Raw genomic sequence first — 25,134 nt, 5'->3', positions numbered from 1 at the left:
ACATTATGAGGCGATTAATACTGATGGAAGAAGAAACAACAGAAGCTTGACTTGTGATTTATAGCCATTCAACAATGAAAACACACACACACACACACACACACACACACACACATATCACATATGACAATGTGTGAAAAGAACAACTGTGACACACAGACTACAAGCTCAGTATGCATCCAACTAGTGGACCAGATCCAGATCAGTCACTGAGAAACCAGTCTAAACTATTGGTACCTGTTCACAATAAAAACCTTCCATGGAAAGAGAAAAGATTATGCCCCCCCAAACCACTAGATTATTTTAATTAGATGAGAAGGAGATCAAGGAAGTGATGAGCTTGTATTGTAATAGCAAACAGCAGGACTAGCAAATTAACAAAGGAAAAGGAAAAATTAACAAAAGGAGAAATCCTTTTACTTCATTTAAGGTAAAATATATAAAGGTCTTAGCCACTATTTAAGATCTCACTTTTAACAAATATTAAATATTGTATTCTATTAGTTCCATGTTTTTGAAAACACATTTATATGTTATGAGGTTGTCCTTTTTTTAAACTTTAATTTGAATTTTACTTCATAAAGTGGGCATGGACCTAACCACTCAATGTTTTTGGTTTAAAACCTTTAAACAGCCAGGGAGGATGAAAAATATTTATATGAAACTATTTATAGCCACAATATTAGACAATGGCTATGTGCATGTGTGATTGGTTTTGTTAATTACTTTGTGTTGTGCATAGTCATAATAAATTAAGATAGAATAATTAATTTCCTTCTCATATTTTCCAAGGCAATTGTCTTTTTTTTAATTTTCTGGACAGCAATTCATCGCAACACTTAATGGGAAATAACAAGAAAAAGTTTTACAGTATGTAGACAATATATGAACATTCGCCAAAATCTGACTTAACTGCCAGTTGAATTCTGCCGCGGGGATGTTCCAGTAAGACAACATTTCCAATCAAAGTTTTAGCCTCAAAGTCAATTACTTTCCATCAGGGGGTCACACAAACAACCACTCAACAATGTGCCGCTCATTAAAGCAATCAGTGTTTTGGTAAACACATCAAATTCAAATTAATTTTTAAGAAATGAAGCACCAAAAAAATCATTTGTTATTTTCTGTCAATACACAGTATGGTCGATGTAGGCCTTTTTTCTCCGTTTCATTTTTAATGAGTCTTTGCTATCCTTATGATATGCAATTACAATTTCTGTCACTAATTTGCATGTGTGTGCCAGAGTATGTGTGCTTTTGTGTGTTTCTAGCTGTCTGGCTCTCAGTGGTGGTTCGTCTCTTGTACCATTTCCACCCAGCTGTTTGTGCCACTCAGCAGCACAGTGCTAAAAGCTGTTATTGTTATCATTGTGTTGAAGCTGTTTGCATCTCCTTTTGTTCTTCCAAGTTACTGTTATTTAAGGAGCAAGTATCAGTCACCTGAAAACCCGAACCTGTGAAAACAGTGGTGCTATTGAGTGGGGGAGTATTTGCACTTCAATAGAAGTTAATAACTCAAACTATTATTCAGTATCTGTTTCCATTACTGAGACATTGGCCCACCGCTTGACGCCAATTCATCCCCGCTATTAGTATCCTGTATTTGTGTAAGTGCTATCAACAGCTTCTTTTTTTCTTTTCTCCTGTTTTGGAATGTGTTCCTGAAGTATTGTTGTTACTTAATGGCACCCTAAGAGATAACATCCTCTGGTTTCAAGGAAAATGATTAGTTTTAATGGATGCCTTTGTGATAAACACTAGAGACAGTTGCTTATTAAGCCAGCAAAGTCGAAATATTGAAACCTTTCTGGAGAGTTTCTAGGTAACACTGGCATTATGGAGCTTTTTGTTTAGGAACCATTTAATGTCATGGTCACATCATCAGATAAGGAAAGCACAGTAACTGTCCTTCACTGTGCGAGTGTCAATGATTGCAGAGGTACCACCACTAAGGACTGCACAACTCTGAGGTATGTTGCTATAGCTGACTATGTACTGTACTGTAGACATTGCTACTTGTAATGTATATCAAAACATATCTAATCAGTTATTAATGACAGATAAACACATATGTTTATTAAGCTAGGGGATATATTTGGCACCATCTGTCATTTTCTCTGTGTCTTTCTCACACAAATGCTCACTCAGAACAATTAACATTTTCCCCAAGCCACGCATAGTCAGTCAAGATGAACACACAGACACTGACCTACTGAGAGCCACTAAATGCACATAAATATAAATTATATTATATTGTGAATATAAATAAATATCCAGAAGTACGTTTGTGAAAACTAATACATAATCCACTAATCGTTTTGCATGGTTTTGATCCAGACACCCACTCTTTTGTTGTAGCAGGTTGAAACAATTTAACAAAGAAATACAATGTCTTTTAGATACGAGAATTTGCTCAGTAACACAACCACATTACTAGGCCACTATTTAAAGATGTCTCCGCCAAAATATCCATTATCTCAAACCATTAAAATTGACAGATATTATACAGAACATACACTGAAATGATTGTGTGCCTGCCATTTTCCTGCAGTGACAGTCTGACTTATACTGACATGCAAGCACACAGACACGCATACACACACACACACACATTTTAGTGAAACACCCCACTCATTTAACTCTGAAACTCGGGGTCACTTTTTATTGTGAGGGTGAATGACGTGTGCCATTGAACAATTCATTATTCGGTACACTTCCAGCAGACAGAAAAACACAGAGATGAAAGTGTGGGGAGAAAACAGACTAAGCTAAGGCCTTGACAGACTCGATATGTGCAAGCCTTTCAACAAGCCATCAGCTATCACTGTGATCATCATTGATTTACTTTGCGGTCATTAATGCCAAAGCTAATACTTTTTATGAAAATCTACGGAAATTTATCAAACACAACTACATTCAAGGACCCAAAAACTCTGTCTGTTTGTGAATACTTTCATGCTGTGTGATTGGCTATAAACACTTGCTCAGTCAATTATGGACCGACGGAGTGACAGCAGAGGGGCTTTACTGAGAACTTTGTACAGATTCTGCTGTCACTTTTCAATTTGAAACACATCAGTCCCTTGCTCCCCCTCTTCTCTCTAGGTCTTCACAGGGAGCTTGCCATCTGTCTTATGTCTTACACGCAGACTCACACAGTGCGTACAGCATATGAACCGAGAAACACAGACACCCACAAAAAAAAAAACGATCTCGGGAAAAAGCAAACAGTGGTACAAATATTCACACAAAAACACGCAATCACACACCCACGTGCATGCTCCTTTTCCTCCCTCTGAGCTAATTTATTCTTGTTACAGCAACATAGAAGTTATCAAGTGTGCTTGGGGGGCAGAGAAAGTAATGGCCTGGGTTTGGCTGTCGTGCCACTGAGTGTGTGTATATATAGTATTGGTATAGTATAGTGCAAATGCATTGTGGTGCACCAAAGAAGACCTGTGAACTGTTTCTCTTCTCTGAGGGGCTTCACAGTGAAAAACACACAGAAACACATTCATTCGAACATGGGCACACACATACACCCATGCAATCATATGGAAACTCATACGTAGACACATAAACCCACATATCTGCACAGCTTCACCATGAACAGCACATTCATAGCAGCTGTCCATTAATGCTAATGATTTGTGTGCAAACTCTGGGAGGGTAGCAGTGCTTGCCTGCCTGCCAGAGTGGGGCCAAATCAGTTCAATTGAATATGCTTTCTTGGCATGAATGTCATATCAACAGCCTTGCAAGATTGTCTAAATACAATTGGAATGCATCAGAGAGAACATGAATATCGTTCTCTCTTTCTCTGTCTTCTGTATCTGTCATTACTCAGATGCTGCTGCGCTTTAATCTCTTCTTTTTCTCCCTTGCTGTCTCTTTCACCGTCTCTGTTCTCCTCTCCCTCTTGCTCTGTCTCTTTGTATCTCCATTTGTGTGCATCTCTCCCTCTGCCCTAACCTTATATGTGTCAGGCAGTATTAATCGCTCTCTTTTTTTTCCTTCTATTTTTCTCTCTCACACACACACACACTCCTCTGTCAGTTTTCTTTCCTTCCCCTCCCCTCTCACCCTCCATCTGGCTCTTCCGTAAAATAAAAAGTTGAATGCAGCCTTTTGCTAGGTACAAGCACTTCAAAGCCCTTTCATTTTCCCTCTCTCTTTTCATCATGGGTAGGTTGAGTAGTGTTATAACCCCAAATAACCTGTTCCCCGTATGGCCCTTGTCTGTCTGTCTGATCTCTCATAGATGCCAATTGAGGAGGTTTTTATCAAAGAGTGCCACAGAGAGCATATTGTAAATACAGCTTGAGTATACAGCACCGTACATTACTTCTGTACCAAGAAGGTTTGAGAGAGATGCCCAAAGTTGATACCCTAATAATCACCAAAAGAGAAACATCTTCCAGCTAAAGATCAATATGTCATTCTGACATCAAATGTTCCATATATTTCAATTCATTTTTTATTTAGACACAAAGCTACTTAAACATAGCTACATAGACACAGCTGATTTAGCTGATATTACACACCATAATTAAATGTAGTTATATTTAACCAGCTGGTCACAAGCTTTGGCCATGAAAAAACTTATATTAGAGGTTTATAAGGTATGATCGTGTACTTTTCCAACATTTAAATTAGGAAGAAATCAATATGAGATGTATTGTAGGCAGCAGTGTCAACACTGTTTAGTTAAAACTACATCCTTAAATATCCTGCATAATATATTTTAGATTAGCAACTATCAATTAGCCAATTATGGATTATCACATTTCATTTCTATGAAGGCAACAATTCATTAATTATGCGTTATTATAGCACTTTACATAATCTCCTCGCTTCCATCAAGTTAACTGGCTATGCTCGCTGGCTGGTAATGATGTCAGTTTCACTTAACTGTAAGCTTGCTACCCACACACTTATGTTCAGTTGTTCATTTGGGTATTGGCATACGAGGCTCCAGAGTCGCAACAAGTACCCTGACCCTCATGTGCTCTCTCCCACACGCGTGCACATGTGCACACAGTACACAATCGAGGTCTAAGTTTGTTGCAGATTGGAGGCTGTTCTCCCCAAAGGGTATACGGCTGGTTTGTGTTAAAATTTCACAATTTTTCCATTCCACTGTCAAACCAAGACTTGCAACAACAGTGTTACACATGACTTGTATCCAATTTGAGAGAAGGGCCACTTCACAGCTTTGTGATGGCCAACTTTAATTGAGAGTTTTATTGTCATCCACCCACATCTCAGAAATCACTCAAAACCAAAGGATAACAGCACAGTACATCACTGTTACACTTATTGTAGATGAGATAATTTGTTACCTTACCAGTGAATGAGGCAAGCTCAACTGTGGGAAGATAATGCTTGGATTTATTTCATGTGAATATATAACGGATGTTAAGTGCTTGATAATTTGCATCTAAAAGGCAGACACGTCATTTTCATTGTTGTGTTCCCTCTTAAACCCTGGTGGAAAATGTACAACATAACCGATAAGTTTATTGACTGGCTGTAGATTAAAAAAAAATGTGTTCAATACATTAAATACTTTCACTGTTACATCCTTGTAGACAACTATTCACAAATTTTAAATTCCTCTTTCAGTATTGCATTGGTAAACTACTCCTTTTAAACATATCCTTTTTTTCTCTCATGCTTTTATGCAGTGCATGAAAAAGAATATCAAAGTGTACATTGATATTGAAGAGAACCTTGCTGGAGGTGAAGGTAACAGCCTCTTGTCTTGGTATTTCGCCATTTAAGATGAATCTCATAAAACAACACCATGCCATGATGTGTCATTTCTTAATCTCATTAAAGACAAAACAAAAAATCAAGAGGAAGTATAATCTGGTGTATTCTATGATTAGAATTACGGCTTGTTGGAGGTTTATTAACTATATGTGGAAAGGCCTTTGTGCACACATTATACATGCATTTTTCCATTTAGCAGTCTCTCAAGCAGCTCGGGAATAGCTAGGGGTGATTATTTTGCCAACAATAAGGTAGGTAGGTAGGTTTATTGTCATAATATAACAAGTTATAGACTGAAATTGTGTTTTGTAACTCCCTTCTGCTACATAGCAGACAATATGCATTAATAAAGAATCAATTATAAAAAATGGTAGAAATAAACCATAATCAATGGAGCAGTGCTGTGGATGAATTAGAGTTTAAAAGTCTGATAGCTTGGGGCAAAAAGCTGCTCTGCAGTCTGGTGGTGCAGCAGCAGAAACTTCTGTATCTCTTCCCAGAAGGCAGCAGGGTGAACAGGCTGTGGCTGGGGTGGGAACTGTCCTTTAGTATCCTTTGGACTCTGTGTAGGCACCTCACCTCACCGATATAACTGATGCTCGGGAGATGGGTACCATCTCATACAATAAGTAGAGTGACAAGAGGAAAGAGTGAAAGGCAAGATACTCCTGAAAACAGTTTTCAACTTGTTGGGGAACATGACAACTGGCTGCTGTTTTGAAAGAGTTTGGAAGGCCACTACACCATTAGAGAGCCAGGAGAGAGAATAGTTGATACCGTGCAGAGCGCTGACCAGCCCAGCACAAGGAAAGGAGAGCAAAGAGGTCTGTAGTGGCAGAACACAAGACACTGGCTGGCATGTATTTCTGGATAGTTGACTGGAGGGAAGGGGCTATAGACAGACTTGTGTGCCAGCAACAGGATTTGGAGTTTGATGCAAGCAGCCATGGGCAGCTGGATGCATACATTAGCTCTGTCTGCATGTGTACATCCTATCCCAACTAACTCCACTAATTTCTTATGAACGCCAGAGAGCTGTCTTCAGCAACAACAAATGAACCTGCTGCAGCAACACATGCTGTGGATAGAATACCTTATATATGTGTGTGTGTGTGTGTGTGTGTGTGTGTGTGTGTGTGTGTGTGTGTGTGTGTGTGTGTGTGTGTGTGTGTGTGTGTATGCGTTTGTCATGTACATGATTTAATTTATCCATATCAGGGGTTTGGATAATGAAGAAGAATATTTGTCATGCCAATCCTACAGACTTTTAGGAGTAAAGGAACTTAATGAAAAATAAGCTCAGAGCAAAATCATTTGGCACTAGTATGTGTCCAATGTAATCATGAGAGACTCAAAGGTGGGTTCTGCCTAAAGCAATTAAAACTGTTGTGTAAGACAAACAAAACATCAATTAGCTGTTGGCTCAATTTTCAATATAGGCATGAAACATACAGCTTGTTGTTTATTCTCATTAAGATGAATTAAACTGTGGTCTCTTCTTCTTCTATCTCAATGAAAAAAAAACTTAAATTATTCAATTAATTAATTTTGGCTAATCACTCTGACCTTCCATTACATGCATGTCAACTGCTCTCCATTGTTTCTTACTCTGTTCCCACCTCTGTCAGTAAGGAGGCAGGCACTTTCTTTCTCACTAAAGTAACTGTGATAGAGTCATGTATAATTATGGAGTTCCCCACAGTCTCTCCATAATTCATCCATCTCTCGATCCCTCCCTCCTTTCATTGCCTTCACCCTCTCCCTGTCCTGCCAGCAGATTTGCATTTGTCTGCATATGTCTCTACAGGCTTTTATACCTTTCTTCATTTTCCTGCAATACATTGATTAAAAAATCTCTCTGTCCCTCTTCCCGGTCTTAATTTCTACTTTCCCTCTGAAATCCCTAGCTATAGACCAAAACCTCCCTTTTCTTCCTCAACCCATCTTATTCCTCACCATTTCTTACTCAATCCATCCGTCTCTTCTAAATATCTGTATACAGCTGCAGCTAATTAAGTTGTTTCATCACTCGACATGCTGCTGTCTCAGGCGCAGGAAAATGCACCATAGAAGTGGGGAATATCTTTTACTGATAAATGCCATAAACACTTCTAAATATGACTAACACGTTAGATCAACATCACCAGTTTTCTGTGTTTTGTATGTGGAATACCACACTGACATACATTCACCCACTCAGAAATCAGCAAATGTTGTTTCCCATGAGTAATACAGCCCTCCATTTGGTCAATCATTTACAAGTAAACAGACATGCCCCAGCCACCCACTTCAGACCGATCACTGCAGTATTTACAAGGACAGATTGGAGTGATTGAGGTGAACACCCCCAAATTTTTTTTCAAAATCTGATCAGATTCATGTGCATTTGAGAGATTAATAGCACAATGATTATCCGTAATCGCATCCACAATTTCATTATGGAGGACAATCAGCCAGACTGTGTGAGTAAAGACAACAGTTGGGAACCAGTTCATTTTTACCCATCACATTCCTTTATTTGAAAATTCAAACAATCAGCTCACTGCCACATTTTTGTTTTGAAATAACAGTCAATATCACACTTTCTGATAATAACGTGTATGTACAGGCATGAAAGCACATTGAAAAACAGAACTACATGCACCCCACACGCGCACACACACACACACACCTGTGTACAATTGACTATTGAGAAGTGGGAAAATATGACATCTGCCGTGTCACAGGCTAAGAAAAGCAGACAGACACCGAACCATTAGCAGTGAACAACAACTAATCCATTTTCTTAATATGATTAAAGCATAGACAAATGTGTCATTACTCCAGCTGGAAAAAGAGAGTATAAAAAAAAAAGAGAGAGAGAGAGAGACAGGGGTAGGCAGCAGTCAGTTTGTATATGCCCCCAGAATAACGTGCTGAATGTGTGTGATTGTGTCTCTTTTTTTGGAAAATGGCTTCCAGTGGTTCAAATTTGAATCTGTTACAAGGGCGGAAATCCCATTAAAGCTGGAGAAAGGAAATGAAAATAGAAGTGTGAGTGTAGAGAAAAGAGGGAGGAGAGAAAGAGAAGGGTGTAGACCTGTTCTGGTGAAGTAATAGCAGTAAAAGCCCCAGGGCTGTAAACAAAAGAGCTGGGGATTTTCCCAGGGGACACATTCATTTCCTTGACTTTACAACAGATAGAGTGTGGACACAAAGATATATACAGCGTCAGGTCTCATTGAATGCATTGAAGGTGGGTGTAGAGAGGAATAGCCGAAGGAAACATGGAAACACGAATTAAGAAAGGGGATGAACTGTTGCACTTTGAGCCAGAGAGATGCAAGGCCTTTCACACCAAGTCAGGTCATAGGTCACTTTATTTCTTCTTTGTGTGTGATAAAAATCTGTACGATCCATAAAAAAAAAAAAAATCTTAATTCATTTCATAGCTGCTGTTAACATGAGCCAAGTATCGCAGTTAAAAAATGAGAGAAAACACATGGCAGAAAACTGCTGACTACCTGGAGAATGTGGATGGCGGCTGTGTACAGTATGTAATCAGCCTCAGGAGAAAAAGAGGGTTTTATGATACTAAAGGTGGCCAGGCAGAAGGAGAGAAAATTAAATACAATTTCATGAAGGCTGTGGAGCACATGAGGAGGTTATCTTTTTAACTGTGTCTTTTATTCTCCTGTAGATCTTTTCTTAGAAAATTCACATCAGACTTTTTGCAGGGAAATACTGGGAAGCAAAAGAGATAGGAAGAAATAGAATTGGAAAAGAGCAGGGATATTGATTTCCTGAACCCCACTAGTGTTGAAGTTGCATATAAAGTGGTTCTTGCCAATCAAACATTATCACATGCACGTTGATAAAGTACTTGTACAGTACTGGTCAGGGCTGTGTTGGAGCCCCTTCACCACATGCCTAATCCTAAAAACACCACCGCAGGGTTTGGGGGTCATCACTCCACAATCCTCAAGAATTGTTTAAAATGTTCAGCAACTAAACAAATTTTTAGCATTATAGATGAACAGCCAAGTTAATAATCATGGTCAATAATGAAGTGTGATCAGCCTCCACATAGCATTGTTAACCTCCACATCATAGTGTCAATTAGAAGACCAAACCTATCCTGGTATCTGGGAATGTCCCCCCCCAAAAAATGTGTGTCAACGCAGATATTGTTTTCTTGCATTGTAGTAAATTTATGGGGTAATCTTTCTGAAATGCAAGAGCACTGGTTTAGTTGAAACAGTGGAGGGGACACAAATGAAAATGATGGTCTCGGGGTCCTCCCTCATAAAATTTTAAGCATTAAAGACTTAATTTCCTGCCTTCTGGTGAAAATGTCTGCATCAATTTATGCTGGAAATGTCTTTATCTATATAAAGGGAAAGACAATTCAGGCTGCAATATTCAAAATATAAATAATTAATAGAATATAATGCAGTAAGGCTTTCAGGCATTCTGCAGCTATTATTAAATATGTTTTCTCCTGTGGATCAACTTTTCTGATTTAATAAAATCCCTGCTGAGTCACTACACATGCTTAGTCTTCCCTCATCTTTTGAGTCTCTTTTTGGGGAAGTAACCTCTTTGAACCTCTTTGACATGGCACCGTGTCACCTCAATGATAAATTAATTAATTTTAATTTAGTTATAAACTAAAATGTTCTGCACATTCAGAATCTCTCCCACATGTTCTCTGATATGTCCAGAAAATTTGCAATATTATGAGACTAACACCGATTGGGACTGCATGCTGCATGCGAAACCGAAATCAACAGAAAACACTTGTGGTCAGGCAGAAATCTCACCACAATCCACATGTTAACTTCAGCAACTCCAATCAAGTGCAGCTCAACAAAGCAAGGTTGTACCTCAGTTTTAGATGTTTATATTGCAACCAGTTACGTTACTCATCACAACTGTCTGGACTCTCAGCGCTAGTTGCACTTGATTACTATTACGGTAGGTGTCGAGGTGTTCACAGTACATTACAGGAATTTATGTTGATATTTCAGTTTCAGCAGGTGATGCTCTTCTTACATATCTGCTTTTCAAAACTTTGAAATATACATGTTGTATAGATAATTGCTGTGGTTTAATGCTTGTAGACTAGAGAGCGTGTCCTCATACCTAAACGACAGAATTATGTTGTTAGATGATGAAAGGGGGAGTGCAGAATATTAAGAGTGAATGAAGTAGGCACTAGAGGTAAAAGTGCACACGGTGCAGTTTAATTAGATTTAACAAACAATTGAGTTGATGGATGGATGAATAGATGGATGGAGGAAAGGAGAAAAATGAACTTGCCCTGAATGATCTACTGTACATGCACCAATCTCAGATAATGGAGTAACGGATTTAGTTTGGATGGGTGGCAAAAGGTGAAGGGAGGAGAGATTAGTGAGTGGTGGAGAAGAGACAGGAGGATGAGAGCAGGGTGTGGAGAGGAGGCTTTTGCATGTTGTGCTCAACAACACTGGGAGCTAAAAACCAGGGAAGCTATACTGTTGACTCATGTTGATTCAAGTGGTGAAGAGAAGGAAGACAACAGAGGAGTTAGAAAGATGAATGGTGTAAAAGAAGAGGTTATTTAATAAATAAAGGAAGAGAGGAAGGCAAGTAGGAATAGTAATAGGAATGAAAGTATAAAGGAACGAGAGAAAAAAGAGACAGTGAAAGAGAAAGATGGGGATTGGAAAGAAGGGAGAAGGGGCATTCATCTGGCGAGTGTGATAACAGTGAGTGCAGTAACTGGATAAATATAGTGGTAGAGGGTGCTGAATTGAGGGGCAGTTGAAGGGAACGAGGAGAGGAGGCACAGAAAGAGTTACAGAGAAGACAAAAAAAAATGATGGCTGGATGAAAGAGAGGATGTATACATCTCCAGGGCACAAAGACTAAAGCTAGCTAGGAATAGATGATGTTAAATGTGACAAGATGAAGGGACCAAAGGGGGTCCATTAAATGTTAATGGGAACAGGGGAGGAGGTGGGGAGTAGTACTGGGGGGCAGGAATAAGAACAGATTGTGTTTGCGAGAAATCATTGGTCTGGTATTTTCTGCAACAGAAAGTGCCAGGAGTCAGAGAATTTACAGTGAAAAATTTAGAGAGAAACAAAGTCGAAAAGGGCATGTTATCTTTTGCTCATTCTACATCCCTGACCACATTAATTCAAGTGCTAATTCCCTGAAGGAGTGTATATCAGCAAACCAACAGTCCACACAGACACACATGGTGGCATATACAAGGCAGAGCATACTTTCCGCCCGCCAGCGGCGTGAGTAAGCACCTCTCCCTGCCACTCAGTGCTTAGCCGTGTATGGCACAATCCATGGCAGCAGTTTGGAGCTGTGGATCTGGAACAATACATGAAACAATACACAGACACAAGTAGGTCACACACACACACACACACAGTTCCAGACATGAAGATATACTCTTGGCTATGACAGTGTTGTGGGCACTGACTAGGGCTCTCGCTCTCTTTGTCAGTGAATTTCTGATGAAACCAAACACTTGATTATGATTACATACAGTCAGTCTTTTCATTCAGCTTATTGCTTCAAATAATGGAATACTTCTGTCATGTTGAAAACATTTTGAGTTTTTCCTGATAACTGATATAAATGAAAAATAGCCCATATAGGTATTCCCTTGCTATGTAACGAAGGTTACGAAGCGTTACTATGTTGTTTTTACCAGTATTGATTTAAGTTTTGTGCATTTCTATGTCAATTTGTACTTGATTTTAACCTGTTTTTCATTTCGGATTTGGCTAGTATCAGCAACTCTATTTTAAACTGTGTTACCAGTGTTGTCTAAATCTCTTAAAGCGTCTTACTTATTCAATTGGTGCTCTACAGCTACAGGCACTTTTTTATTGGATTTCCTTGCTTCCTGTCCTCTCTCTTTTCCTCACCTTTCCGTCCTCAGTCATTGGGCCACAGAAACTGGAGGACTGGGTATCAGTGTGATAAAGTGTGTGAGACACAGATAGAGAGAAGAATCGGTCACACCTGGGTGCAGGCAAAGTGCTTGCAGTCCATTTCTTCTGACAGACTGACACGCTGGAGAGAGAGCTCAATAACATGCTCTGTTGCGGTCACAAACACATGTACAATACACACTGACAGACGGAACATTACAAGTCCATATGTAAACAAGCCGAGGGCAGGGTGGCGGTTCGGCATAAGTCGTTGAGTCGTTCCCATTAGATGTTTTGGGTCTTGCAGGATCAACTAAGTGTTTCATGAAGAAAATAAACATGCACAAAGTCTGATAAAGAAATGGATTACCATACACACTTGATGATGACCTCCCAGCAAATAAATGAATAAATAAAACACAGAGCACATAAATTAACAAAGTATGAGATGAGTCCTACAGTAATCTCTGAGTCTGAACTCTTGGATGTGTACAGTGTCTCTCTGTATGACTGATATCCCTCAAATAAACACCTCTCCATGGCTACTTGACAGGTTTTAGCTGCTTTAGCGAGATTGATCCCAGAATGGTTTGTCATGAGTCAGTATACAGCTCATGTACAGAAGGGGTTCAGATGTGTGAGTGTACTTGTGTGTGGGTTGGCGATGATGGTGGTGGTGTGTGAGTACGGTTTAGTAGGCGGTTATGGTTCAGGATGATGGGTGAAAAATCCAAATGGCTACATTTTGTATTTGTTTGCACTCCTACACACCAATCTTTCTGTAGTCCAAATCTGTTTTTGTGCTCCAAGAGCAGTCACTGTACACATGGGCTATTCTTTAGTGTTGCACAAGGTATAAGGAAACAATACCTATCTATACAGCTTAACACTGAACTCAAACTAAGTCGCTCAGGCAGGATTTTTTCAAGTGATTTAGTTTTTAACCTTTTATAATATAAGCAAAGTGTAATTCTTTTAGGTACTGTCAAACTCTTCAGAAAGACTATAGACATATTTTGCTGCACCAGCACCTCTAGCTCATTTGCACTCTCCTTTAACTGTTGCCTACTTCAGAGTAGTGCAACACTGGGCTGGGCTAACACAACGGGCCCTTTAAGTCATTAGCAAAGAGCATTAATGAGCCTAGTGCTTAGAAGCCCCCTGCAGACTTAGTGTGTGATGTAGAGGGATGAGGGCACTAATTTTCCAAAGTGCCCTAATAAGTAGAGGATTAGCAAAGCCTTCCATTTGCCAAAGCCTAGATGATGCTAAGCTAATACGCTATAGCTAGACTAGAGCAAGGCAGCTAAAGCATTAGTTAGCATGACTGCTGTAATAGGCATGTTGAATCTGGGTAATGTAGGTTATGGTACATGACTGGCTTATTCTGCTCAAATATTCAGAGAAATGCAGACTCATATACACAGACCTGGAATGCATTCACACTTAATGTACGCATAAATAAATACACAGGTGTACCTTCCCACACACACCCACAGGCATATGTATTGTCAAACAGTAAGGGGAAAGTAGATGGAAGATGAATCCTGGGCTCATTGGTTTTAAGAATAATGGCCATGACTAAGCAGTATGCTGAGACTTAGTGAAGTTTAATAATGTATTGTTACACTTTAATTCCTTAAAATGTGGACTTGCACAATGGGCAGTGAGACTGAAACTGCTTTAGCTTCTACTAATTAATCATCTACATCAATGCATGAGGAAATGGTTGCGTGAAATAACCCTTGAGCTATTGCTAAAAAGGAAAATCGTTTCTAACAATATATTTCTAATTAATTGCAGAATGAGTTTTGTGTTCATATATTTATAGCCATTGCCTTAAAATCAGAATTATATCACTGAACTGCTTATACCTTGAGTGACGACTGTAATATACTTTTTAAACCGTGACTTTTTTGAGTGGACTAGCTCCTGAATGTCTTGGATCTTGTGCGTTAAACTTTTTTGGTTTACAAATGTAGACTGTTCAAAGTCAATGTCACACAAATTTAGTTTTAGGGTGACTTGTACATCTCCCGAAGTAATGCATTCCATGTGAAATCAGTAATGCCTCAACAATGTAATGAAACAACAAAAGCCATGTTGTACATCATTAATGTCCAGACAAACACACACGCTTGAATTTGTCACGCTCTGAGAATTCGTCCTTACAAACCACTTCGAAATCCAACTCATTACGTCGTTTTTGTGCAAACCAGTTGACACAGGAGACACTGCCATATTGAATAGCTCCCATGTTCTTTCTTTCTCACACACACACACACACACACACACACACACACACATGTAATGCTTTATTCCGCTTTTCTCAGCACTATGGATCTGTCTCCTAAAGCTTTGCTATCTTGGAAACGTTCTTTCTTTTCTCTTTCTTTCTCTGGCTTTATTTTTGCAGTGTCAACAGCTTTGTCCGCCTGGCATTACACTGGCTGACTGTGTGTGTTGTAGATTGTGGCTTCTTGCTATTGGACTGTTTTAAAACTTTTTTTGTTTTACACAGTTACTCTGTGGCAAGGGTTTAGTCAGCTAGAGGTGAAATAAACACATTCTGCTCAGCACACAGTGAAGGACGCAGTGTGGAGCAGCATGGGAGCAGCATGGGAGCAGAACTGAGGGATGAAATAAGGATAAGGATGGATCACAGATGTAAAAAGGGGGCACGGACGTAAGGGCAACTTGTGGGTGGCCATGTGGGTAAAAGTAATGGAAGAGCAGACTGTGGGAGGTAAATAAGTGTGCAAAACATGAAGTAATAAAGAGGTGATGAATCGAAAGACGTCTGGAGTGAGGGAGGGAAGAATAGGTGGCTGTTTGTGTTGCCATGAGGGTAAACAAGAGATGAGGGAGACAACGGCTGGTGAGTAAAGATGGTGAAAAAGATTGGTGGGTGAAATGGAAAAGGTGCTGAAGAGAGGGATGCTAGAAAGGAGGTGGAAAAGGAAGGCAGATGACTCCAAATTGAGGACAATGTACAACATCCAGTGGTGCTGTAAGGCAACTAAAATGAAAATCACTGCAAGACTGCAACTTTGAAATGATTGGGGCTGAAAGGTAAGCACTCAGAGGGGCTGTTTTCGACAAGAAGGGAGATAACAGGAGAGTGGGTTGAGAGGGTAGGAGGTAGAGGTGTTTTTGACAGCACTAAGGGTCTAGGAAGGATGAAAAGTGGAAAGGAGGAAAAAGAGGTGAAATAAGCACAGATAGTGATTCAGAGCTGAGGAGCATTTAAGCAGTAGAGCACAAACAACTGGGGGATTGTTGATAGTCTATCTGGTAAGAAGGGCATCTTTTACAACATGGTTTTATTGAACAATTTTGAATACACTTTTCATAGAAGCATATTTGAAAAGTTTTCTATACCACACTGTTTTATATTGTATTATTGTTCATGAGATAGCCTGCAGGTCAATCAATAATGTTGACATTGACACAACTCTGCCACACTCCAGGCTGAAGGCTTGACTTAACTTTGATCCATCAGCTTTAATAGTGTTCGCTGTCACCAGATGGTTGCTTTCGTCAGTTTGAGAAAATTGGAAATGGGGGTTACAGGGTGGATGGAAACAGGTAAAAGCATCTGTCATTGTGCTCTGACTCTAATTCAGTGATATTAAATAACAAAAAAAGTGTTTTGGGGGATGCAGTAATCCTGTATCATATAATACAAGTCTATATGTTTGTCTGTCAATACATATATTATTTAGCACTCAACATGTTCCTACTCTGACTAATGTAACAGCTTTGGTCCTAAAAAATAACTTTGCAGTGCATGTGGAAATGAGCAGACACATCTCACTAAAATGTTCCTGTCTCTTTTAGTCTGTGCTGCAGTGTGGTGACCCATAGAATAAGAATTATTTGCCTTAGTGCGCTCTTACCACAAGTAATTATTATGATCAAAACTTACTATTGCCCACAGTAGTTTTACTACTGGTGATTCTTGTCATAAAATGAGGAAAAGAATAACATGTCCCCCTTTTGTTTTTCTCTTCCCTTCTTTCTCTGCTGCCTCGCTCCCCTCCATCCAGCCTGCGAGCTCATGAACCGTGGTATCCTGGCTTTGGTCAGTTCAATCGGCTGCATGTCAGCAGGCAGCCTTCAGACTCTGGCCGATGCCATGCACATCCCCCACCTCTTCATCCAGCGCTCCCCAGCGGGAACACCCCGCTCTGCTTGCCCACCAACCAGTCGCATCCCTGGAACAGATGACTACACCCTAATGGTCCGCCCACCTGTCTATCTCAATGAGGTCATCATGCAAGTGGTGTCTGAGTACAGCTGGCAGAAGTTCATCCTCTTCTATGATTCAGATTTTGGTAAGGAAATAATCAGCTATACAATCATTGATTCAAGAGACCGATCGATCTCTGGTGTCAATGAGTATCTATCTATCTATCTATTCTATTCTATTTTATTTATATAGCACCAAATCACAACAACAGTTATCTCTGAGCGCCTTTCATAAAAGAGCAGTGGCCTGTACTACGGAGGGAGTTCAACCTACTCAGTTAACTCGGGGTTATCAGACAAACTCAGGGTTGACAAACTCTGACTGCCTACTCGGGAGTTAAACAATACTATAACGGTGGATAAGATGTTGGTTAGTTGAGTCGGTGTTAACTTAATTGGAGCGCGTTTGCATAAAAGGGGTGTGTTCGGCCGTGCAGGCAGAGTTTTTTTGCAACGGCGCATGCTCCATATTTCTCCAGTAGAATACACATTGATAGTGTTAGGAAATTATGAATGTAAAGACAAGTTAATGGCTAAATCTAATATCGTGACGGATGACAAAGCCAGGGAGGCTTGTTGGCATCGCATTGAGTAAATTTGTAGCCTAATTATCTTCACAGTGTTGCTAATGTAGTTCAAATCTCTATTATGCATTTTATGGACTCTTATTGTAATGTGTAATATGATTAATATGTAAAGGTACAACTGAACATAAGGTCCATTGTAATAGAAAAAAAAGGAGCCAGCGGAGAGGGGTAATAATCCGAGAGAAAATTTTATTTCCAAGATTAATGACATTTATGAGAGAAACTTCACTTTGCAAGGCTGCAACATCACACACATGTCTGCCATGTAGTATGCATGCACTGGAAAGTTATATTAAACTTTGCAATCGAATTTAGTAGTGAGGAAATACTCCTGAGTTTAGCCCACAATCACTATCATGCACGTTAGAGACTTTGCCTTGGACTGGGCGTATTCAGAAGAAAACACCAGAGTGATTCTCAATTTTTATGACATTAATTTCAGGGAATTTCCAATTTTTCTTCTTGTAAATTTCACACTTTCATCTAGAATTTCTTTTCTCGGTTATTAACCCCCACCCTGGCTCCCTATTTTTGGACACGTAAAATAGTCTATCTAAATATGTGAAAACACTTAGGAGAATTCAATTATAGACTACAGATAGGCTACATATAAGAAACAATAATAATAATAAATAATAATAATAATAATAATCTTTATTTATAGAGCACTTTTCAAAAACAAGTTACAAAGTGCTTTAACAAGTGTAAAGACAATAATACCCAAAAGACAATAATACAAAAACAATACAAGATAAAAACATGAAAACATTGAAAAGACTAAAATACACGTTTAAGATAAATATAAAATTAGTAAAATAGAATAAAATAAAAGGGATAAAATAAAGTCAAATAAGATCAGGAACGGCTCTCCTATAAAAGTATGTTTTAAGAAGGCACTTAAAAGAGTTCACTGACTCAGCTGACCTGATTTCCTCGGGCAGGCTGTTCCAGAGCATCGGGGCCCTGACAGCAAACGCTCTGTCCCCTTTAGTTTCCAGTCGAGACTCTGGAACAGATAGCAGACCTCTGCCCGAGGATCTCAAGGTACGTGCTGGTGTGTATGGGACTAAAAGTTCAGAAATATAACAAGGCGAGAGGCCGTGAAGAGTTTTAAAAGTAATCAATAGAATTTTAAAGTCAATTCTAAAACATACTGGGAGCCAGTGTAATGAAGCTAAAATAGGAGTAATGTGGTCATATTTCTTTGTTCTGGTTAAAAGCCTGGCAGCTGAGTTCTGGACAGTCTGGAGTCGATCAATAGATTTTTGGGTTAAACAGGTGAAAAGGCTGTTGCAATAATCCAGGCGTGATGAAATGAAGCCGTGTAAAATGGTCTCGGTGTCCTTAAAAGTTAACACAGATCGAATTTTTGCTATATTTCTAAGTTGAGTGCTGCTCGAAATTTAAATTACTATCAAACCAAACACCAAGGTTCTTTGCCACAGGCTTAATGTGATTTACTAGGGAACCAGCAGATGGCAGTATTTGATTTGCCATCTGCTGCGACCCAATGACCAGGATTTCTGTTTTGTCTGAGTTCAGCTGGAGGAAATTATTTGACATCCATTTTTTAACTTCACAAAGGCAGTTGTTAAGTGAACTCAGCATTTCAGGGTCTGTGGATCTGACAGGCAAGTACATTTGTGTGTCATCAGCATAAATATGAAAAGAAATGCCGTTTGTATGGATAATATGTCCAAGCGGAAGCAGATACAAGGAAAACAAAATGGGTCCTAAAACCAACCCCTGAGGCACACCATATTTAACTGGACAGAACGAAGAGACATAGTTGTTTACAGACACGCAAAACTTCCTATTTGACAGGTAGGATGAAAACCATTCTAGGGCAGTATCAGAGATCCCCACCCAGTGCCTCAGTCTGTCTAACATGATGTTGTGATCAATGGTGTCAAAAGCAGCGCTAAGGTCCAGGAGTACAAGGACTGAGCACATGCCTTCATCAGCGGACATTAAAAGGTCATTGGTGACTTTAAGCAGGGCAGTCTCAGTGCTGGTACTTCCTGAATATTTTGTTATTTTCCAGTACAGTGAGCAGCTGTTTGGACACAATTCTTTCTAGAATCTTTGCAATAAAAGGCAGTTTTGAAATTGGTCTAAAATTATGTGGGAGGGAGGGATCTAAACCAGGTTTCTTTAAAAGTGGATTCACGCAAGCCGTTTTAAAGTAATCAGGGTGTGTCCCTGATTACTTTAAAGTAATAGGGAGCTGTTGAAAACAGAGATCAAATGGGGCCCAACAGAATCTATATTGTATTATATATATATATAATCTATATTAAACTTTGTAGGTATTACATCAAGTGGGCTGGAGGACACTCTCATTTTTGATACTGTTTTTAAAAGCTCAGACAAGTCGATGGGATAAAACTAGTTAAAACTCTCTTGTTGCTGGTGACGAACCTCTGAGTAAGAGGCCGCGGGGTATAGAGGCTCTGATTGACACCACCTTATTGGTAAAATAAGATAAAAACAATTCACAGTCATCATTACTTCCAGCTGAGGCACAAGGAGGGGTTGGGTTTACCAGCTGATCCACAGTCTTAAACAGAACCTGGGATTGTGTTTATGTGTAGTAATGAGTTCAGAAAAATAGTGCGTTCTCGCATCCTTAACCATGTTATTGTAGTTAATTAATAAATCCTTCAGACTGAGGTAATGGACTTGGAGACTGGATTTTTTCCATCTGCGCTCTGCTTTCCTGCATTCCTTTTTTAGGCTGCGAATGCTGTCATTTATTCAGGGTTGCTTACTAGCTTTAGCTCTAGCTTTTTAGATTGTTGGTGTTGGAATCAGACAGGTGTTGGCTTTGGCTCTGAAAGAATGCGCAAAACTTTGAAACACTTTGTTCATTAAAGATGCGAGAACACACGGAGCTTGGTGAGGCGGCATGAGTAACAGGCGAATCGCAGCAGAGTAAATGCTGACACCCAGGGTAAAAACCAGGGTAAAGTCCAGTGTATGACCACGGTTATGTGTTTGCCCTTTGACATGTTGTTTGAAGTTAAAAGAAGTGGCCATATTTAAAAAGTCAGTTGCATTAACATTGGTGGGGTCATCAACATGAATATTAAAATCACCACAAAGAACAATTCTGTCATAATTTAAAACCAGAGTAGATAAAAATTCAGGAAGTTCTGAAAAAAATCCTCCAGGCGGTTTTGGGGGGCGATAAATTATAACAAATATGATAGGTTGCAGCCCTCCAACTTTAAGAGTGAGAACTTCAAAGGAGTTAATTTCATCACAGCGTACTTGATGACATTTTAAATTTTTCCTATACACGCTCACTAGCTCACCACCACGACCACTGACCCTCGGTTGACTAAAACAATCATATTGAGGCGGACACAGTTCAGCTAGCTGGCTATAGTCAGCGGTGGTGTGTCCAGGTGTGCTGCATGAATGATTAGTCATTCACGTAAGTCATGTGTGGACCGCACCACATGCTGTATGTGAGCAGCTAACATTTCTGAGCCCCGTTTGTTTGGGTGAAGTCCGTCTGTCTTAAAAAGAGACATGCTTTGCCAGAAAATATTATAATTATCCACATAACACACACGGTGAGCCCTGCAGGCGGACTGGAGCCAGTCGTGGAGGCCAAGGAGTCTACTGAAGCGGCCTGCACCGCGACCAACTGTGGGAATGGGACCAGAGATAAAAACGGACTTTCCACACTGCTTTAAAAAGTTAAAAAGACGGTTAAAATCTGATTTTGTCATCTCAGACTGCTGAAGAGCTGTGTCATTTGTTCAGGAGCGATGGCATTAGGTCCTGGAGTTTTTTTTAAATTTCAGCTGTGGTGGCACCGGGGAAGCAGTGAGTGGTAGCGTTAAAGAAACGGATGTTTCTGGTTATGGAGTCACCAATTATTAGTGTGGTTGGGGAGAAAAGAGGACGAGGAGATGCCGGTTGTGGGGTTCCAGAGCAGGACTGAGCAGAATCTGCTTCAACACTGCGTGCGGACTGAGGATGGAGTATGTGAGCTGACGAGTGTTGTGTTGGAGTAGCAGTAACATACCTGAGAGAGGGGCTACCTGACAGTGCAGGGTGGAGACGGCCTCCGGAGCATCTGAGCACAGCCTCCTTCAGGATCCTACATCGGGAAGCGGAGGTTTTTGACCAGGATGACAGCTGCTGATCAGGCCCGGCGGCAGACCGGCGGCCCAGCGCTGGAGATGTAGCCGGTGAAGGAGATGCAACAGTGTCGGCAGGCACTGTCCGCCGAAAGAGATCCGTATCATTGAGACTCGAAGCCGCAGGTGCATCCGCTGGATGGACCGGAGAGTCGTCAGACATTAATTAATTAAGATTTCCTCTCTAAAATCACTGAGGCTGTAGGGCTCACTGTCTGAACGTAATACTGTAGTGTTCAGAATTTCATTGCAACCGCAGTGGAGCAAATCAGGATGAAATCTTAAAAAAATTTATGAAGTGGTGTGTATTAATATCCTACTTCTCATCATTAATACTGAGTACAGATGTGGTGTGTGGTCCACGTGCCGGGTAACCTCAAGTTAACCACGAACAAAACCTGCTCGGAGCAGTTTAGAGATGCAGCGTAAATTGAAATGGCAACAGACGGGTAACACCTATCCACCTTTTGTAGTACGGGTTAACCAGGAAGTTACACCCGATGTCACAAAGTTACTCTTGAAGTTACCTGGATAAGCCAGTTACCCCGCTCTGTAGTACAGGCCACAGGTCTAGACCACACACTAACCCATTATGGATTATTTTTGACCCAACTCCTGGGTTAAAAAGGGACCAACTAATTTCTGGGTTATTTCAACCCACAAAATTGGGTTATTCTTTTTGACCCAACTTCTGGGTTAAATATCTGACCCAAATGTTGGGTTAAAAAACAACAACATTGTAGTTAATATAACCCAACTTCTGGGTCAAAAGAACAACCCCAATATCTGGGTTGAAATAATCCAGAAATTAGTTGGTCCCTTTTTAACCCAGGAGTTGGGTCAAAAATAACCTAACTTGGGTTACTATGCCAGTATGCCTTATTTCAGAAAATAAAACTTTGTTTTACATTATATCTGTCACGTGTGGTGCAGGCAGAAGAAGAAGAGGAGGAGTCCAAAGTTCCAATTCAAACGTTTTACAAATAAAGTAACTCCAAACAGTACAGGCAGGCAGGATGTACACACACTAAACAAGACTACAAAGTAGAACAGCCAAAGACTGACTGAACTGAAGGAACTAAATACTCACAGATGAACACTGATTAACAGAACACAGGCGGAACAGATGATGAGGATGGTAATTAACTAAACACAGGTGATGCAGATGAACTAAATAACAGAAACCATGGAAACAGATGAGTGGCTGGAAAACAGAACAAAGGAAGATGTGACTTGGGGTTACTGTGACAATATTACACACTTTTTATTTTATTGCATTAAATTAAATTCTATATAAAAAATAGAAAAATAAACAACTCTCAAACATTTGACAACATTCAATAACCAGATTGAACTTAAAGTCTTCAAATATTGGTTGTGTCATGCCATGTGTGACTTTACACAGACTTTAAACTAGTTAGATGTACATGGCAACCACAGAATTACCACGGCCAACGTAGCAACTAAGCCATGGTAATTTTTTCAGCAAATGGTGCTAAACTAGCAACGGGGACATGGACACAGAAAAGTTTACATTACATCAACACAGGCAGCCTACACAATATACACACACAGATACAGACAGTAAAGGTAATGTTGCTATAGACTGAATGAATAATGGTACAGATATTTATAGTAGTGTTAATGATAATAATCACTAACTATGGTAATATTAATAACAGTAGGACTAGTAACAATGATTGTAGCAGAGGGTGTCGAGCAGGAACACATGGGCAGCAGGTGACTCGCAACCACAGATCCAGAGTCCACAGCTCCAGAGCCAGAAACACCTGCAGGAATTGAGGAGAGAGGAGAGGGACGAGAAAGCACAAGACTATGGGAAAGGGAAGAAGTCAAGTTAGTAACATGCAATAATGCAATGAGGTTGCATACAGAGGGAGAGAAAGAAGAGAAAGGAGCTCAGTGCATCATGGGAAGTCCCAGGCAGTCTAAGCCTATAGCAGCATAACTAAGGGATGGTTCAGGACTCACCTGAGCCAGCCCTAACTATAAGCTTTATCAAAGAGGAAAGCCTTAAGCCTACTCTTAAATGTGGAGATGGTGTCTGCCTCCTGAACCCAAACTGGAACCTGGTTCCACAGGAGAGGAGCTTGATAGCTGAACGCTCTGGCTCCTAGTCTACTTTTGGAGACTCTAGGAACCACAAGTAACCCTGCATTCTGGGAGAGCAGTGCTCTGGTGGGGTAGTAAGGTAAAATGAGCTCTTTAAGATAAGATGGTGCCTGACCATTAAGAGCTTTGTTGGTGAAAAGAAGTATTTTAAATTCTGTTCTGGATTTTACAGGAAGCCAATGCAGAGAAGCTAAAACAGGAGAAATATGATCTCTTTTCCTGGTTCCTGTCAGAACACGTGCTGCAGCATTCTGGATCAGCTGAAGAGTCTTAATGGACTTTTTCGAGCAGCTTGATAATAAAGAATTGCAGTAATCCAGCCTAGAAGTAACAAATGCATGGACTAGTTATTCTGCATCATTTTTAGACAGGATGTTCCTGATTTTTGCAATATCATGTAGGTGAAAAAAGGCGGTCCTTGAAATTTACTTAATGTGAGACTTAAACGACATGTCCTGATCAAAGATAACTCCACGATTTCTCACAGTGGTGCTAGATGCCATTCAAGGAAACTATACTTTTAGATAATGCATCACGGAGGTGCTTGGGCCCCAGAACAATAACTTCAGTTTTATCTGAGTTTAACATTAGAAAAATTACAGTCATCCAGGTTTTAACATCGTGAAGGCACATTTGGAGTTTAGCTAACTGATGAGTTTCATCTGGCTTGATCGATAGATATAATTAAGTATCATCAGTGTTTCCTGATAATATTGAAGCATATATAAAGTGAACAGGATTGGTCCGAGCACAGATCCTTGTGGAACTCCATGACTAACTTTGGCGTGCATGGAGGACTCATCGTTAACATGTACAAACTGAAATTGATCTGATAAACAGGACTTAAACCAGCTTAGAGTGGTTTCTGTATGCCAATGAAATGTTCCAGTCTCTGCAATAGGATCTGATGGTCAATGGTATCAAATGCAGCGCTAAGATCTAATAAAACCAGTACAGAGACAAGTCCTTTGTCTGATGCAATTAGGAGGTCATTAGTAATTTTCACCAGTGCTGTCTCTGTGCTATGATGAGCTCTAAATCCTGACTGAAAATTCTCAAATAAACTATTGCTCTGTAGAAAGTCACACAGCTGTTTGGCAACTGCTTTCTCAAGGATCTTTGAGAGAAGTGGAAGGTTACGTATAGGTCTATAGTTGGCTAAAACATCCGGATCAAGTTTGGGCTAAATAAAATGAGAATTTTTGGTGGAACGCCAATTCCTCTCAAGTTTCCGTGATATTTGCTTTAATTTGCGAGTTTCAGTATTATACCATGGAGCTAATGTCTTTGTTTTATTATCTTCTTTTTTAAAGG

At 39.9% G+C, this 25,134-nt stretch overlaps 1 protein-coding gene across 3 annotated transcripts in view; it reads left to right on the top strand.

The window, feature by feature from the left end:
- grid2 (glutamate receptor, ionotropic, delta 2) overlaps window positions 1–25,134 on the top strand; it is a 600,398-nt gene that overhangs the window by 345,854 nt on the left and 229,410 nt on the right. For all 3 annotated transcript variants that reach the window (XM_038704208.1, XM_038704207.1, XM_038704209.1), the window contains exon 3: window positions 16,745–17,032. In XM_038704208.1, the coding sequence (XP_038560136.1) occupies window positions 16,745–17,032 (288 nt within the window). The remainder of the gene's footprint in view (window positions 1–16,744; window positions 17,033–25,134) is intronic.

The sequence above is a fragment of the Micropterus salmoides genome, unplaced genomic scaffold (genome assembly GCF_014851395.1).
Source record: "Micropterus salmoides isolate LMB-PRFRI ecotype aquatic unplaced genomic scaffold, ASM1485139v1 Ms_hic_scaffold_7, whole genome shotgun sequence".
Classification (NCBI taxonomy): Eukaryota; Metazoa; Chordata; class Actinopteri; order Centrarchiformes; family Centrarchidae; genus Micropterus; species Micropterus salmoides.
The sequence above is the reverse complement of the archived record's forward strand: the minus strand, read 5'-3'. Positions and strand labels throughout refer to the sequence as shown.